At 51.6% G+C, this 15,222-nt stretch overlaps 1 protein-coding gene and 1 long non-coding RNA gene across 6 annotated transcripts in view; one reads left to right on the top strand and one right to left on the bottom strand.

Annotated features, from left to right (window-relative positions):
• LOC135262786 (uncharacterized) overlaps nucleotides 1-15,222 on the bottom strand; it is a 656,092-nt gene that overhangs the window by 20,984 nt on the left and 619,886 nt on the right. The window lies entirely within an intron of this gene.
• LOC135262779 (kinase suppressor of Ras 1-like) overlaps nucleotides 1-15,222 on the top strand; it is a 51,443-nt gene that overhangs the window by 23,596 nt on the left and 12,625 nt on the right. For 3 of the 5 annotated variants that reach the window (XM_064349995.1, XM_064349996.1, XM_064349994.1), the window contains exon 2: nucleotides 3,369-3,509. In XM_064349995.1, the coding sequence (XP_064206065.1) occupies nucleotides 3,369-3,509 (141 nt within the window). Of the gene's footprint in view, nucleotides 1-3,368; nucleotides 3,510-9,450; nucleotides 9,566-13,879; nucleotides 14,054-15,222 lie in introns of those variants that run through there. The other 2 variants (XM_064349997.1, XM_064349998.1) reach the window with 2 other exon arrangements.

Raw genomic sequence — 15,222 nt, 5'->3', positions numbered from 1 at the left:
TGTGATATGTGTATATATACTGTACATAAATACACATTGCAAGAACAGCTAAATGTGCAGAATTTTGTCAAGAAAGGCATTAATCTAAGTCACTTATAGTGGTCAGGGCTTTTTCAGTATTATCTCAGGCTGCCAGTTGCAGTTTATCTGTTCAAAGTTAAGTTCAAAGTTTTTACCCACACAAAATACACATAATTTAAGATCTAATACTGGACTGCATTTCAAGGTACCTAATGTGCGGACAGAAGCCGGCAAGGGGAGTCTGTTTTATTATGGCCCCTGGTCTTGGCATGAGCTGCAGGTTAAGCTCAATCTTGGCACACTCATTTCCTTGGCTGCCTATTTTTAAAAAAAGATGTCAGAAATCTTAACTGGTAATTGCACCTGTTTTAATACTTAATCCGTCATGTCATGGTGGTTACATGTATGTATCTCTGTCACTCTGTTTGTGTTTGTATCTTTGCATGACCCCTAATAGTCGTGTGTGCTTTGTACTGTATTGTATTTTATTTTCATGTGCTGTTTCTCCTTGTAATATCTTTTTAACTGAGCTGCCCTCTTGGCCAGGTCTCCCTCGTAAGAGAGATTCTGTCTCAGTGGGACTCTCCTGGTGAAATAGAGGTTAAATGAAATTCATTTGCGCGACTCCGCCGCGTTTATTACACAACAGCCATGTGTGCAGCGTGTGGCTGCTTGAAAAATGTGGCTCGCAGGCGGTGCCGCTGGACTGTGGCAGCCGCCGTAGACGTCCCTGCAATAAAAGACAAGGATCTCTAATCCTGAAAGTGGCCATTGTTGGACGGAGGGGACGTGTCTCCAGGAGCGATCGTATCTCGGGGAGTGACGGGCGGCGAGGCTTTTGCCCTTTGTAAGATCCAGATTTAGATGGGGCCTCTGTTCCAGAACGGCGCTTTTAAGCTGAGCTTGTCAAATGTCAGACCTTTAGTGCGACGGGGATTGGAATCGGATGCTCTCTGCTCCATCAGGCTGACTGATCCTGATGAAATCGAGAATTTGACCTCCCTCTTCAGGGGCAGGCCTGATAGGGATGGACTAAAAAAAAGAATTTGCATTAACCATGACACTGGGGACTTGAACCAGGCCTGTGCCGCACTACATCTATGTGTTTCCTGCACGGGCACCTCCTCCTTTTTTTGTGAAGATGAACACCACATCGCTTCTATTTGTGATAAACCGCTCTTTCTCACTTTAGACCCAATAGCTGGAAGACGCTACCCACAATGCGGCCTTGATCACACAGGGGATTTCCTCAGCAGGCAACATCAAGGTCTCTCCCCTTGCCAGAGTTCTGCTAACGTCAGGAGACCTTGAAGCTGCAATGCCATTTGGTTCACCTTCATTAGTCAGGGGAGGCCTGGTTGTCCTTTCAGGGACCTCACTGATTTTCCCCCTGACATTCAGGAAGTTTTACATTACATTACATTACAGGCATTTAGCAGACGCTCTTATCCAGAGCGACTTACACAACTTTTACATAGCATTTTTTACATTGTATCCATTTATACAGCTGGATATATACTGAAGCAATTTCGGTTAAGTACCTTGCTCAAGGGTACAACGGCAGTGTCCTTACCCGGGAATCGAACCTGCGACCTTTCGGTTACAAGCCCAGTTCCTTACCCACTGTGCTACACTCCGTTTTAAGGGTGCATTATGTAGGATTTTGCGACCCTTGTAGACTCCGTGTTTGTGAACCCCACTCACACCTCCTTCGTCCTCAGCCCCACCCACACGTTCGTTGAGGACACACCCTCGAGCGCGGCAAGCAAAATGTCAAGCGAAGAGGTGAGGGGGTCAGGGATATCGAAAATAGCATTTTTTGCAACGTGAATAATTCCATATAGATGGTAACAGTAATTAGTCAGTGTTATAACAATCTATACACTGAATGAATGCACCCCTTTGTGCATGGGAACATCATATGGTAGCTACTCTGTAGTGCCGGTGCAGCTATTTAGTGTTTTTCCTCATTTGGTATTTAGCTATTCTAGGCCCTGTTTCAAAAAGCAGGGTTACCGAGTTAGCTGGATAACTACTGCAGTAAAACTCAGAACCCTCCAAAATCTGGAACATGGACTTAAAAAGAGCTGTTCTGGGTTTTACTCCACGCAGTTATCCAGCTAACTCAGTAATCCTGCTTCCTGAAATACCCCCTGGACATTTAGTTATAATTGGTGGTAAACACGGAATCGCATGTGGAACATTAAGCAACATCAGCAGCCCTTAGGTCAATCATACTGTGACTAGCTAATATACGTATAAAGTTAATGATTTTTTCATGAAGTTATCCATAGACTTTTCAAAGTTTGCTAGCATGCATGCCGTATCAAAGTCATTTCCGCTTGAAATAAATGCAGGTGAATTACCCAGCTAGCTATGTTGCAACTATAAAGAGTAACAGCAGTTCCCATAGGGGGGGGGGGAAGACATCTTGATGGAAGGACAGGATTTGATTCAAAAGCTACCCAACCTTAGGCATCTAGCTGCATAAGGCTGACTGACTAGCTGAAAGCAACCCTTACAGGTCTAACCGAAAACGGGCCAGATCGCCGTCACTATTCATCCTGTTCAGCTGACTAAAAGTAACTTCAAGGCTGACTGTAGTTTTTGAGCGAGCCCTGTCGCCTTGTCTTTTTGCTTCGCTGTATCCGGGCTTCTTAGCATCTGCTGTTGCAGCAGCTGGCTTGCAACCAACAGTTTGTCGGAATCTGATCCCAAACCACAGCCTCTGTAGCCACGCCCACCCCTCCCCACACAGATAAGAGCACCGCGTCCAGAAACGTCCCAAACACATTTACAGGTAAAAGGTGCACAAATTTGAGTAACAGTGTGTAAAGACTGAGATTGCCAGTGCATCATAAATAGATATGCCTCTACATAGTTTTCAAATAATAATCATGCCTTTAAGAAAAAAAGAAGAGAGAAAGAGAGGGGAATTTGTTTTGTAACCTCTGCGAAAGGTGTGAGATTGTAGTCACGCTGACCTTCTGAGATTGGTCGTGGTCACTTTCCCACGTCCTTGGATTGGTCCTAAATGGGTGTCTTAGTCTGAGAACTGGCCACTCCAGATCGCTATTGGTGATATTCTGAGTAATCTGAGACTCATCTTGATTTGTAAAGTAGCTCTAGGGTTCTCTTTGGCATTGCCCGCCCAGCTCATACCTTTATCCCCTGCAGGCCTTCAGGCAATGCCTCCACAGCAGCTCTCACGAGTCACGATGAGTGACTCACGAAAAGGAACGGGCTCCTGGTGGCCAAATTCTTGCGACTTGCAATCGTTTCTGATATTCCTTACCTCTTAACCTGCCCCTCCCTCATTTTCCTCTGTGTTCTGTCGCCACCTGCAGGTGAAGCTGGTGAAGTACATCTGCAAGCAGCTGCAGTGCAAACAGAAAGTGCCGGAAAGCGAGAGGCCCCAGGCTCTGGAGGGCTACCCGCGGCTCGGGGACTGGCTGCGCACCATCAACCTGCGACCTGAACTCATAGAGGTACCGTGTGTGTGTGTGTGTGTGTGTGATCGCGTGTGTGTGTGTGCGTGTGTGTGTGTGTGTGTGTGTGTGTGTGTGTGCGTGTGTGTGTGTGTGTGTGATCGCGTGTGTGTGTGTGCGTGTGCGTGTGTGTGTGTGTGTTCATGCGTGTGTGTGTGTGTGTGTGTGAGTGTGTGTGTGATCGCGTGCGCGTGTGTGCAAGAATGTTGCTTCCTTTTATTAGCGTATTTCATTGAGAGATGAAGTATCATCCCTAGAAGTGTCAACAGTGCTCTGTCACTAATGGGAAAACACAAAAAGGGCTGTCATGGTAAAAGCTTATATAATTAAATATGCGTATGAATATCACTGTGTGTTTGTACGTGAGTCTGTGTGTCTGCTTGTGTGTTAATTAAATACAGTGTCTGTGTGAGTGTGCTCATTTCAGCCTTGTGGCCTGGCTGTGGTTAATGTATTGCGTTTGTCGGTGAGAGGTCTGGTTGGTCAGTCGGGGTCTTGTTTGCTGTTATCTGTGAGTGCCTCCGGGGAGGGCGAGCTGGCTGCCCCAGCAGGATAATCAGGCGAGCGGAGCGCCTTCCCACTACAGGAAACAACCCCGGAGAGCCGAATGTTTGTCCTGGGTCAAAGAACAAAGATTTGCGTGAGTCATGGGAGGAACTCCAGAATGTGACGTCTGTTGGGGGCCAGTGATGTTCGCCTGACACGAGTGAATAAGTGAGCCATTGACTCAGACAGCTTATGTCTCGGTGACAGGGCAACTTCTCTTTTGGTATGATTTTTCGCACACACACAATTACGCAGTTTACTGTTCCCACACATTATACTGGCCAGTCCCTGCCTGAATGGTGGATCTTTCAGAAAAAAAAGAAACGGTGTTTATGGAATTGCCTGTTTCAGGGCAATTAACTCTCTCCAACTCTATCTTGCGACCGCACGCCAAGCGTGGGTTTGGCCCGTGTGTGTTTACATACAGGGAAGAAGAGCGCACAAGATGGGAAAAAAACATCGCTTTAATTGAACCCTTCCCTGAAGCGAGGTCACTGCGCTCCCCAGTGCTCGGCCAGAGGAGCTGCAGCGAACGGTGGCCCTGTCTCGTCTGTGTCTCTGCCCCCTCCGTAAACACAAGCAGGGAGAGACAGCCAGCAAAAGACCAAAAAAAAGCTTTCCTGTCTCATGTGTGACAGAAAGGACCTAGTGCTTTGCGTGCGTGTGCGTGTGTGTGAGAGAGAGAGAGAGAGAGAGAGAGAGAAATATTTGTTGAGTCAGCTGACTGGCAGAAGGCCTGTCTGTTGAGTGTGGCAGCGGTGGGCATTTCGGGAGCTCGGCCCTGGCCTGAGGTGCCGTCATCTGCCACGATCCTGTGAACCATGCCGAGGAGACCCCACAGCACTGAGCTCAGACCAAAACCCACAGCACTGTGAGCTCAGACCAGCACCCACAGCACTGTGAGCTCAGACCAAACCACGCACACAACAAACCCACAGCTGTGAGCTCAGACCAACCAAGCACTGTGAGCTCAGACCAACACCCCACAGCACTGTGTAGCTCAGACGGCTCAGACCAACACCCACAGCATCCCACACAACTGTGAGCTCAGACCAAAACCCACAGCACTGTGAGCTCAGACCAACACCCCACAGCACTGTGAGCTCAGACCAACACCCCACAGCACTGTGAGCTCAGACCAAAACCCACAGCACTGTGAGCTCAGACCAAAACCCCACAGCACTGTGAGCTTGTTCTGACCCTTTAAAAGAGGCAAGGTTAGCGGTGGTGCATGGGGTTTAAGTGGAGGTGAGTGGAGGTTCTGGGTGAGGGTATGGGGAGAGTCAGGTGGGGCTTAGGGAAGCAGTGGGTGGGGGGCGTGGGAGGGAGGAATTGGCGCACTCTGCTGTTTCGGTACAGTGGCCGCGGTGACGTTCCTGGATGGACCCCAGACACGGCACCGCTCCTAATCCGCGGAATGTGCCTCGTCAGCCACTCTCTCCCCCTCTCTCCCGCCGCTCTATTTTTACACCCTGCCAAGTGGTCCGTCTGTCCGCCCCCATGGCCATACCGCAGGAGAAACTGGACAGAGCAGGATCACCCTCAGAGTGAGAGAGAGAGAGCGAGAGAGAGAGAGCTAGAGTGTGTGTGTGAGAGGGTGAGAGAGAGAGAGAGTGATTGGGAGTGAGAGAGAGCTAGACTGTGTGTGAGAGAGCGAGAGAGACAGAGCTAGAGAGAGAGAGAGAGAGTGTGTGTGAGATAGAGAATGAGAGAGAATGAGTGGGAGAGCGAGAGTGAGAGAGACAGAGAGAGAGCTAGAGTGTATGTGTGTGTGTGAGAGAGAGTGAGAGAGAGAGAGAGAGCGAGCGAGCGGCTTCTCTGGCCTGCGGATAGAGGCAGCCCATGGGTAAGAGCCCTTTGGGATTTGTGCTCCGGAGAGAGAGAGAGTCGCCAGCATTGCGCGCCCCGCGTGCCTCCCTGCCCCGCCCCGCCCTGCCCTGCCCCGCCCCGCCCCGCCCTGCCCCGTCCCGCCCCTGCCCTGCCCCGCCCCGCCCCGCCCTGCCCTGTGCCCTCTCTTCCCGAGCCTTCTCTCCGGGGTCTGCTCGGAGCGCGTGGGACGTCAGGCCGTACCACAAGCCTCCACGCCGCAATGACCCGCCTTTGTTTATCAAACACCTTTATGCTCTTAAGCTCAGAGAGCCGTCAGGGCTGCAGGTTTGAATCCTTGGCCCTGACGCTGCCGTTGCTCAAGGTACTCATTTCCCCGTGCGCCAAAGCCGCCTGGTGTCGGCTGGACGATGGCGTTGCGCGTGTGGATAATGTGATGTGTTGGGCCGGGAAAGCTCCTGGCCCTGTAGTTAGCGGTGTGTGTGTGTGTGTGTGTGTGTATAAAGAGGGGTTTTTCTCCCTCTCCTGCCGTCAGTTTGTGAGGTCAGGCTGCCGGCGGTGCTGGCTATCTCATGCGCCTTGCTGCGGGAGCGACAGGGGAGTGAGGGGGGGGGGGGGGGAGCCTACCGCTAGCACAGCTGTCTGCCGCCGCTGGCCCCCACCCCGTCAAAACGAACCGCGGCGGTCGCGTCCAGACCCACCGTTTACAAACTCTCAGCACCTGCCCGTCAGCGGGTGCTAGGTGGCGCTAGAACATTCTAACTCGTTGTGACCGCCGCGCGGGATCACCTCACCTCGGCGCGCCGCGTTAAATGTGCCGCCTGCCTGCCCCCCCGCACTGCAGCGGCCCGGGACGGGTGCACGCTTACATTACAGGCCAGACTGGGGGGGGGGGGGGGGGGGGGGGGGGGCACGATTCGCGGGGAATGAAAAGACGGCAACATGACACCACGCGGCGGCTCTTTTGTCCGAAAACCCGCCGCACCTTCGGAGAGGGGCGCGCGGGCCGGCGTTCGCCTCCACGCGGGGGGCCCCGCTGAATGAGGCCCGTTGTGCCCGTGACCCACTTACTGCGGCCCGAAAAGGGCCGAGGGGGGTCTGCGTGCCTGCGCGTCGCTGTCGCCGGGCGCGTGGGGGGGCCGGCGCGGGCCTCGGGCGCACAGTAGAGCCCGGCCTGTTTAGTGTCGGCGGTGCCGGGCGGGGCCAGGGTAACGTTGCGTAACCGGCCACTTATCTGCGGCCGTTAAATTGCGAAAGCGACCCAGACAGAGCACGGTGTGGACTTAATTGCCCCTGATGGAGACGCTGGGGCTGGGGGGGGGGCGATGTTGCCAGTTTGGGCAGGCTGAGGGAGGCGGTGTTGCCAGTTTGGGGCAGGCTGAGGGAGATGGTGTTGCCAGTTTGGGCAGGCTGAGGGAGGCGATGTTGCCAGTTGGGGCAGGCTGAGGGAGATGGTGTTGTCAGTTTGGGGCAGGCTGAGGGAGACAGTGTCGCCAGTTTGGGGCAGGCTGAGGGAAACGGTATTGCCAGTTGGGGCAGGCTGAGGGAGGCGGTGTTGCCAGTTTGGGCAGGCTGAGGGAGGCGGTGTTGCCAGTTTGGGCAGGCTGAGGGAGACGGTATTGCCAGTTGGGGCAGGCTGAGGCAGGCGGTGTTGCCAGTTTGGGGCAGGCTGAGGGAGGCGGTGTTGCCAGTTTGGGCAGGCTGAGGGAGGCGATGTTGCCAGTTTGGGCAGGCTGAGGGAGGTGATGTTGCCAGTTTGGGCAGGCTGAGGGAGGCGATGTTGCCAGTTGGGGCAGGCTGAGGGAGGCGATGTTGCCAGTTTGGGGCAGGCTGAGGGAGGCGATGTTGCCAGTTTGGGCAGGCTGAGGGAGGCGGTGTTCACAGTTTGGGGCAGGCTGAGGGAGGCGGTGTTGCCAGTTGGGGCAGGCTGAGGGAGACGGTGTTGCCAGTTGGGGCAGGCTGAGTTCCGTCTGTTCTCTCCTGTCCCCTCGCACGCACGTTGCGGGGTCCACTCACCTGGCTCAGGTGCGTTTAGTCACAGCAGTGACTAGTGACTGCATGAACGTAAGCTTCTCTGTTAGGGGATTGGGATTGAGTAACATGTTTTGTTGGGTTTTTTCCATGAAATTCTTTTGCTAATTACATGTATTTTGTGATAGTATCTTTACAGATGAATCCCCTTAATGCTTGATAGAGCCACCGGTTGTACACAAAACTGATCACAGGACTGCTGGATCCAGAGTATTCTTCATCATGACTGTATAAGGGTCTGGCTTTCATTGTCAGCTGAAGAATCCAGGGCCAGGTCAGCTAGTTTTTAACTGCCGTATCTTGGATGGCTGTGCACCTGGACGACCTCAGGCAAATGGCGACTAAATAAGGGGCACTTCCCTGAATGACTTGCCGTTATCGTACAGCTTCAGCCGAGGGACACTTCCCTGAATGACTTGCTGTTATCGTACAGCTTCAGCCCAGGGGCACTTCCCTGAATGACTTGCTGTTATCGTACAGCTTCAGCCCAGGGACACTTCCCTGAACGACTTGCTGTTATCATACAGCTTCAGCCGAGGGGCACTTCCCTGAATGACTTGCTGTTATCGTACAGCTTCAGCCGAGGGGCACTTCCCTGAATGACTTGCTGTTATCATACAGCTTCAATCGAGGACACTTCCCTGAGCGATCCACTTGGGATGGACAACATGCCATTTTTTCAGTATATTAGTGAATGAGTCCACACAGATGTATACCAGTCTGCAGTACTTTCATCAATGGTAGGCATATTTTATTGTTTTTCATCCACTAAATATAAAAAAACTGCACATTGCAACATGATATGATAAAGAATTTGTATTATGAACTTAAGGTGAATTGTCTGTTTTGAATGAAACTCTCTCCTTTTCATTTTAAAAAATGTGACATGACCTTGCAGACAACACATGCAGAGAAGTTTGTGGAAACACACGATGGCATCAGAGCCACGTGGAACCTCTCAGCCTGTCAATCACATGGGAGCTGCCGGGCCTCGCTGCTGATGTCACATCAACACCCGCAACACCAGTTAGGCGTGGTATTGTTTTTTTTTTTTCCCTGGAAGAATATCACGTGGCTTCTGGAGTGTGGAAGTTTTCTACGGGCTGCGGTGTGATTAAAGAAAATAAAAAAGAGACCCAAGAGAGCCGAAACACCGCTTGGCGGCGGTGATTGTAATTACCCTTAAAGAGGGTTTGGCCCTGCCCGTAAGTTCGTTTGATTTAATTACACACCCTCAGCAGCTCCGTTTGTCTGCGGGACTGCGGTGAGGGATTCAGGAGGGACTGAGGGCCGATGCCCGTGGCCTCTGATGTTTTCCTCAGAGAGAGGGAGGATCGTGACGGGGTGGGGGGGGGATTCAGGGGAGGAGCCCGGCTCCCTTGCCTCCCCCCCCCCCCCCCCCCCCGGTCCTTAGCCAGGAGGAGGTCGGGACCGTGCGCCTCCCTCAGCTGTTAAAACTTGCTCGGTGGGAGGGAAGGTAGGAAAGGGGGAGGGAGCTAGCGGAGGGTGGGAGGGGCGGGACGGAGTGAGGCTGGTTTTGGGAGAACGTTCTCACACTGCGGCTCAGGCTGGGAAATAAGGAGCACTGGAGTTCTGTGACTGGGATAAAACAGAGCGTCCCACAGAGCTTGCCAACCTGCGATTTCCCGATGGTACGTACACAAAATATACGGTTTTCATTATTATTTATATTTAAAAAATTCCTGCTGCTATTGGCTTGGCTTTTTTTCCAGAAATGTATTTTTCCATGTTTTCTCATTTCCTGCCGGAGTACCTTCTATGAGGAATACTCCTTTTGCCACTGACTGTGTGCGGAACTCAAAGTGTGCACTTGTTAAAGCTGTTAAGCTGTTTCAGGCTAGGTTTTAGACGCACTGCGAGGATTTCATGTGCGGGAGAGCGGTGTTGTGGCAATTTCCCCCCCCCCCCCCTTCCCCTCGGGGGAGGGCAAACCCCATTTTAACAATTGCGCTGGCACAGCTGTTTACAGTTAGCGTGTGTGTGTGTGTGTGTGTGACACTGGCCAGTTCTCACTGCTGTGTGCAGAAATACACCCCCCGCGGACGGGCGGACATGTCTAATCCCACAAGGCAGCGTGGCTGCCTGCCAGACTTCTCCGTTCGCTTGTTTGTTTTACACGAGGGGCTTTGATCGCTCTCTGTAATGGGAGCGAGTGGCAAAGAGGGCTCTCGGGCGGGTGCAGCTGTTTGTGTGGAATTCCTTTCTCTCTCCCTCTCTCTCTCTCTCTCTCTTTCTCTCTCTCTCTCAGTCTCTCCGTTGTAGTCATCCGTTCACCTCGCCCCTTCAGGCTATATAATGTTAATGCAAACTGCCAGTCGGGGCATGACTAGACGCTACTCCTGCAGGTATCGGTATGCGTTAACCATTAACGCGGATGGTCCTGGGCTGGCCTGGTTCTGTCGCCGCCCCTTCCGCACACAAACACACACACACACACACACACACACACACCTGCTCTTCCCCGCAAGCTGTATTCAGTCTGCATGAACGAGGCTCTGAAGGCTTGTTTGCACACGTGTGTGTGTGTGTGTGTTTGTTAATTAATATATGTGTTTTTACACTCCAGTCTCTGACTGTCTCGCATGCGCATATTAGCTCGTCACGCTCTGTCCCGTTGCGGTCCAGGTCAGGGAGCAGCTCGGTGTGGGACGTGCTGCTGTGGCTTTGGGGACGGAGGGCGGGAATTTTGAGACCGTTCCAGGGTTTAAGTGCAGAGTCAGCAGTCTCTCTCTCTCTCTCTCTCTCTCTCTCTCTCTGTGTGACACCTGTCTGGGCTTACTCACTCAACCCTGCCGCAACCCTGTCGGCATAATTCCACGTGTAAAGCGGAGGACAACAGCTCGGGTTTCATATTTCAAAACCACTTCCTGTGATTCGCCGCCAGCGAAAGTTCAGGACCTGGTGAACGTATTTAATGTGCGTTTGCAGTTTAGCATTCGGTAGCAGGTGCGCCGGTGAGCGATAACAGCGGGGAATTCTGGGAACTAAGCTCCGCGGTGATCTTCAGTTTCTGTTCCATCCAATCAGACAAGCCCTTAAGTACCTAACTGGATCAGCTGTCGGACTTAATTGATCTGAGCAGCCACATCTTTAGGGTATTTAATGCTTGATTTAGGGATGTGGATATTCATCCAGACTGTAATTTGACTTAGCTTGGCTGTCCTCTTCCTCAGCTTATGGAGGAGGCGCTCTCTGTCCCGCAGGTGTACCTGACGACGGCGCAGTGCACGTACACGTGCTTATCGTGTGTTGTTTGCTTATTCTATGCCGGATTTGTGGCTACGATCATTGCATTTACCGAATGAAACGTCAACGACGCTAACTGCAAAAAAAACAACTGCGCTTAATGTGCACCTGCTTGTTGGGTCGAGTCTCAGCAGGTCGTAGAATGCGTCTCAGCAGCGCTGCACGTGCTCTCTGGCCTACTGGTGCTCTGCTCTCTGCCCGTGCCTGCGTACCGCATTCATGGACGAAACCGGTCTCTTTGGTGAATGCTGGTACAGGGAAATTGAGTGCTGCTTTCGAAAGCTTGAAGGTTTTTTTTTTTGGTACGTGAAGGAATGTTACTGCCCATCCCTGCAGCCTTAAGGGCCAGTTGGGGCCAGCTTTAGGTAATCTCTTTATGCTGTCCTTATGGTGGCTGTGCCCCTTCAACACTGACTAGCGCAGTTTCAGTGCAATACGAATACGTATTTTGAACGCCTTCTTGATAGTGTTTATTCCATCTGTGAGGTAGTAGTATCACCACAGCTCCAAACCCCCTATGCCCTGTCTGCCCGCATAAGAACTGGTCTCACACCACTTCGTTTACAGTGGTCTAAACCAAAGGTCATGTGTTAAAGAAACAGGAAGTATAAAAAGTAAGAAGGCGTGCGTCTTCATGAGAAAAAGGCGACGTCGTGTTGCCGTGCTGACAGCGTGGAGACCCCGAGCTTTCTGTCTCTCTCCTGCCTGTTCTCCTCAGGAACAGGTGGGTTCCCCTGGCCCTCCTCCAAAAAAGCCCATGGGTGTAAAGACCGGTGTCCAGAGGCGGGTCGTAACCGAGGTGTAAGAAAAGGCTGCTTGGCTTGGTGGTGGTGGGAAAGATGTGGTTCTTTGCATGGCCGTGGGAAACATCTAGAGTGGTAAAAAAAAAAAAAAGATGTGGGTTCCACTTTTTTAAAATATTCTTGCAGATGCACGGAGAATGAAAATGTCAAAAATATGAAGTGTGCAGGTCTTAACACCAGCAAATTACGTAATAATGATGAAACCTTTAAACGTAGTCAAATCTAGACTCTGGCCTGTAGATGCTGTAGAGCAGCGTTTCCCAACCTTTTTACTTCCCCAGCACAACTTCAAAATTTACAGAATCTCACGACGCACTGTTCTCAAAAGTGAGCGACGTATTGACCATGATGTGATGTGTCAACACTTTTGTGGGCTTTTGTGACTGGAATTTAGTTCACTTCAGTTTTTAAAATTCACTTGACCTTTAAATTTTTTGTAAAAGAACTTTTCACATGGCACGCCTGGCCTTGTCTGAGGGCACACCGGGGTGCTGCTGTAGAGGATAGGCCAAGCAAGAGCAAGACCAGCCCAGCTACCATTTTGGATTGGCGGGCAGACCGGGTTTCGAGTCGGCGTACCCCCTGGTCTGGACCCCCTGCCCCGCTGCGTGGAAACTGCAGGCTCCGCTCGTCCGTCCGTCTGTCCGTCAGGCCCGGTGAAGCGGGATGGCCCTCGTGTCCCCGCGGGATTTTTCCACGGGCCGCCTCCGGAACTCCACTCCCTCCTGTGAGCCAGGCAGGAAGCCAGGGGGGGCCTGGAACATCGCATTTATTCGGCAGGCGCTTTTATAGTTGCATGAATAAACCACTGTTGTCTGGGTAAACAGCTAGTTTGACTTTCAGCTTAAGCGGCTTCACGGCGCAGAGGTGAGCTCTCGAGTGTAGGCTGGACCTGCACAGGCTCGTTAGGTCGCATTTTTACCCATTTTATTTTTTGCAAGGGTCCTTAGAGTGACAGGTCCCGTCCCTGCCACCTCTCCACAAAAAAGAGCTTCTGGGCCAAGTCCGGGACCCAGGCGCCACACACACCTGAACCGCTGGACGACCCCTTCCGCCTGAATATGGCAGTGCGGTGTAGCGGTTAGGGGCCCGGGCTTACAGCTCCAAGGCTGTGTGTTCTACTGCCACTCTGCTGTTGTGCCCTTGAGCACGATAGCTGACCTGAATTGCTTCAGTCAACAGTCTAACTGTATAACTGCATTCACAGTATGGTATGTATGGTAAAAAAATAATGTTATGCGTGTAAATGGATCATTACATTACATTACATTATAGGCATTTAGCGACGTCTTATCAGATACAAAGTGCATAGTTCATGATGTAGAGCAAAGAAACTAGAGTGAGTAAGTCGAGCAATGACACATCGATCGGGACGCTGAATAGTCAGAATAAGAGCGCTGAGCCCGTTAAATGTAGATTAATGAATTAGCAGGCTGTGCAGTAGCGTGGAGCCGGCGCAGTGTATTGGGAGCAGTGGCAGTCTCGTAGGAGACAGGGGCCTCTTGGCACCAGGAGGAGACCCTGGGGTAGACGGCGGGGAGGTGAGCAAGCCTGGAATGCCTCCACAGGGCCGAGGGAGATGGAATGCGCGTCCCCTCCCACTTCCATTCCCCCCCTCCCCCTCCCCCTCCTTCAGCCCGCTCCAGCCAATGGCCTGGCAGAGCCTGCAAGTCTTCCTGCCGCTCCAGGAAGCGTAGCCCAGCGACACACGCGCGGCCACATCGACCTCTCTTAATGATAAACCTAAGCAGTCTATTTTCAGCCTTTCTGAAGACGCATTGTTCCGAGCTGCTCCTTGCTTCCTTCTGATGGGAAGGCTCCTGAGGGAGGGAGGGGGGATGGGCCAGGGGGAGAAGACTGTCACCGGTTTTTTTGTTTGTTTGGTTTTTTCTTTTTTTTAGCTCACTTTTGGTCGTAAATGGTTGTAATTACTGTTGGTCTGTGCACAGTAACTAGGTAAACTAGTTAGACTGCTATTGTGAGGAGAGAGAGAGAGAGAGAGAGAGAGAGAGGAGAGTGAAAGAGACAACAGACCGAAAGAGAGAGAGTACTCTTGCTTCAGATTTCAAGGTTGGTGACTTATTGTTTGTTTCCGTTGTCTCCTGTTTTTGCTGGTGTGAGTCTCGTCATATGGGTCAGGTCAGGCTCTGCTGATGATTACTGCGCTGTCATAGCTGAGTATTCATTCTTGAGGGAGTGTTTGCTTTGGGAGACCTATTAGCATAACTGAGTATTCATTGCTTTAGGAGAGCTAGTAGCATAACTGAGTATTCATTGCTTTGGGAGAGCTGGCAGCATGCTATTTTTGAGCCGTTCTCATGCAGCCCTTGTGGTAGTGGAAGGAGACACTGTAGGTGGTGTGGTAGTGGAAGGAGATACTGTAGGTGGTGTGGTAGTGGAAGGAGACATTGTAGGTGGTGTGTGAGGAGTACGTAGGTGGGTGTGTGGAGGAGACACTGAGGTGTGTGTAGTGAGGAGATCTTAGGTGGTGTGTGGAAGGAGACACTGTAGGTGGTGTGGTAGTGGAAGGAGATACTGTAGGTGGTGTGGTAGTGGAAGGAGACACTGTAGGTGGTGTGGTAGTGGAAGGAGACACTGTAGGTGGTGTGGTAGTGGAAGGAGATACTGTAGGTGGTGTGGTAGTGGAAGGAGACACTGTAGGTGGTGTGATAGTGGAAGGAGATACTGTAGGTGGTGTGATAGTGGAAGGAGATACTGTAGGTGGTGTGGTAGTGGAAGGAGATACTGTAGGTGGTGTGATAGTGGAAGGAGATACTGTAGGTGGTGTGGTGTGCTGGTGAGAGGGTCTTTACTGTGGGACCCCCTGGAGGTGAACCCTGACGAAAGCTGGGACCTCAAATGTTCATCCAGTTCTGCATTCCTCAGACTAAATAAGGTGACTTGGTATTACACACTTTGGAGTCTGAACAAAAACTGAGCACAAATGCACTGTATATAATGCAACGTAACTATGATAACAATCGTGAATGGCTTTTGTATAGGGCCTTTCATTGTCAGGCTCTCAGTGCACTGTACGGTGAAGTGTGGAATCTCCCTCGTCCACAGCCGCCGTGTAGCACCTACCTGACAGACACACGGCGAGCATTTTACACCGGAATCCAAAGCTAGGGTTTTTTTTTTTTTTTTTTCTTTTTTTTTTTTTAAAACATTTCCCCAGCACAGTGAGTTCTGACGGGCGCGCAAAATTTCACACGGCACCGTGCGTGACCGAAACCTGC

This window comes from Anguilla rostrata, chromosome 9 (genome assembly GCF_018555375.3).
Source record: "Anguilla rostrata isolate EN2019 chromosome 9, ASM1855537v3, whole genome shotgun sequence".
Classification (NCBI taxonomy): Eukaryota; Metazoa; Chordata; class Actinopteri; order Anguilliformes; family Anguillidae; genus Anguilla; species Anguilla rostrata.
Note: the sequence above shows the minus strand (reverse complement) of the source record. Positions and strands in the feature narration are given on the sequence as shown.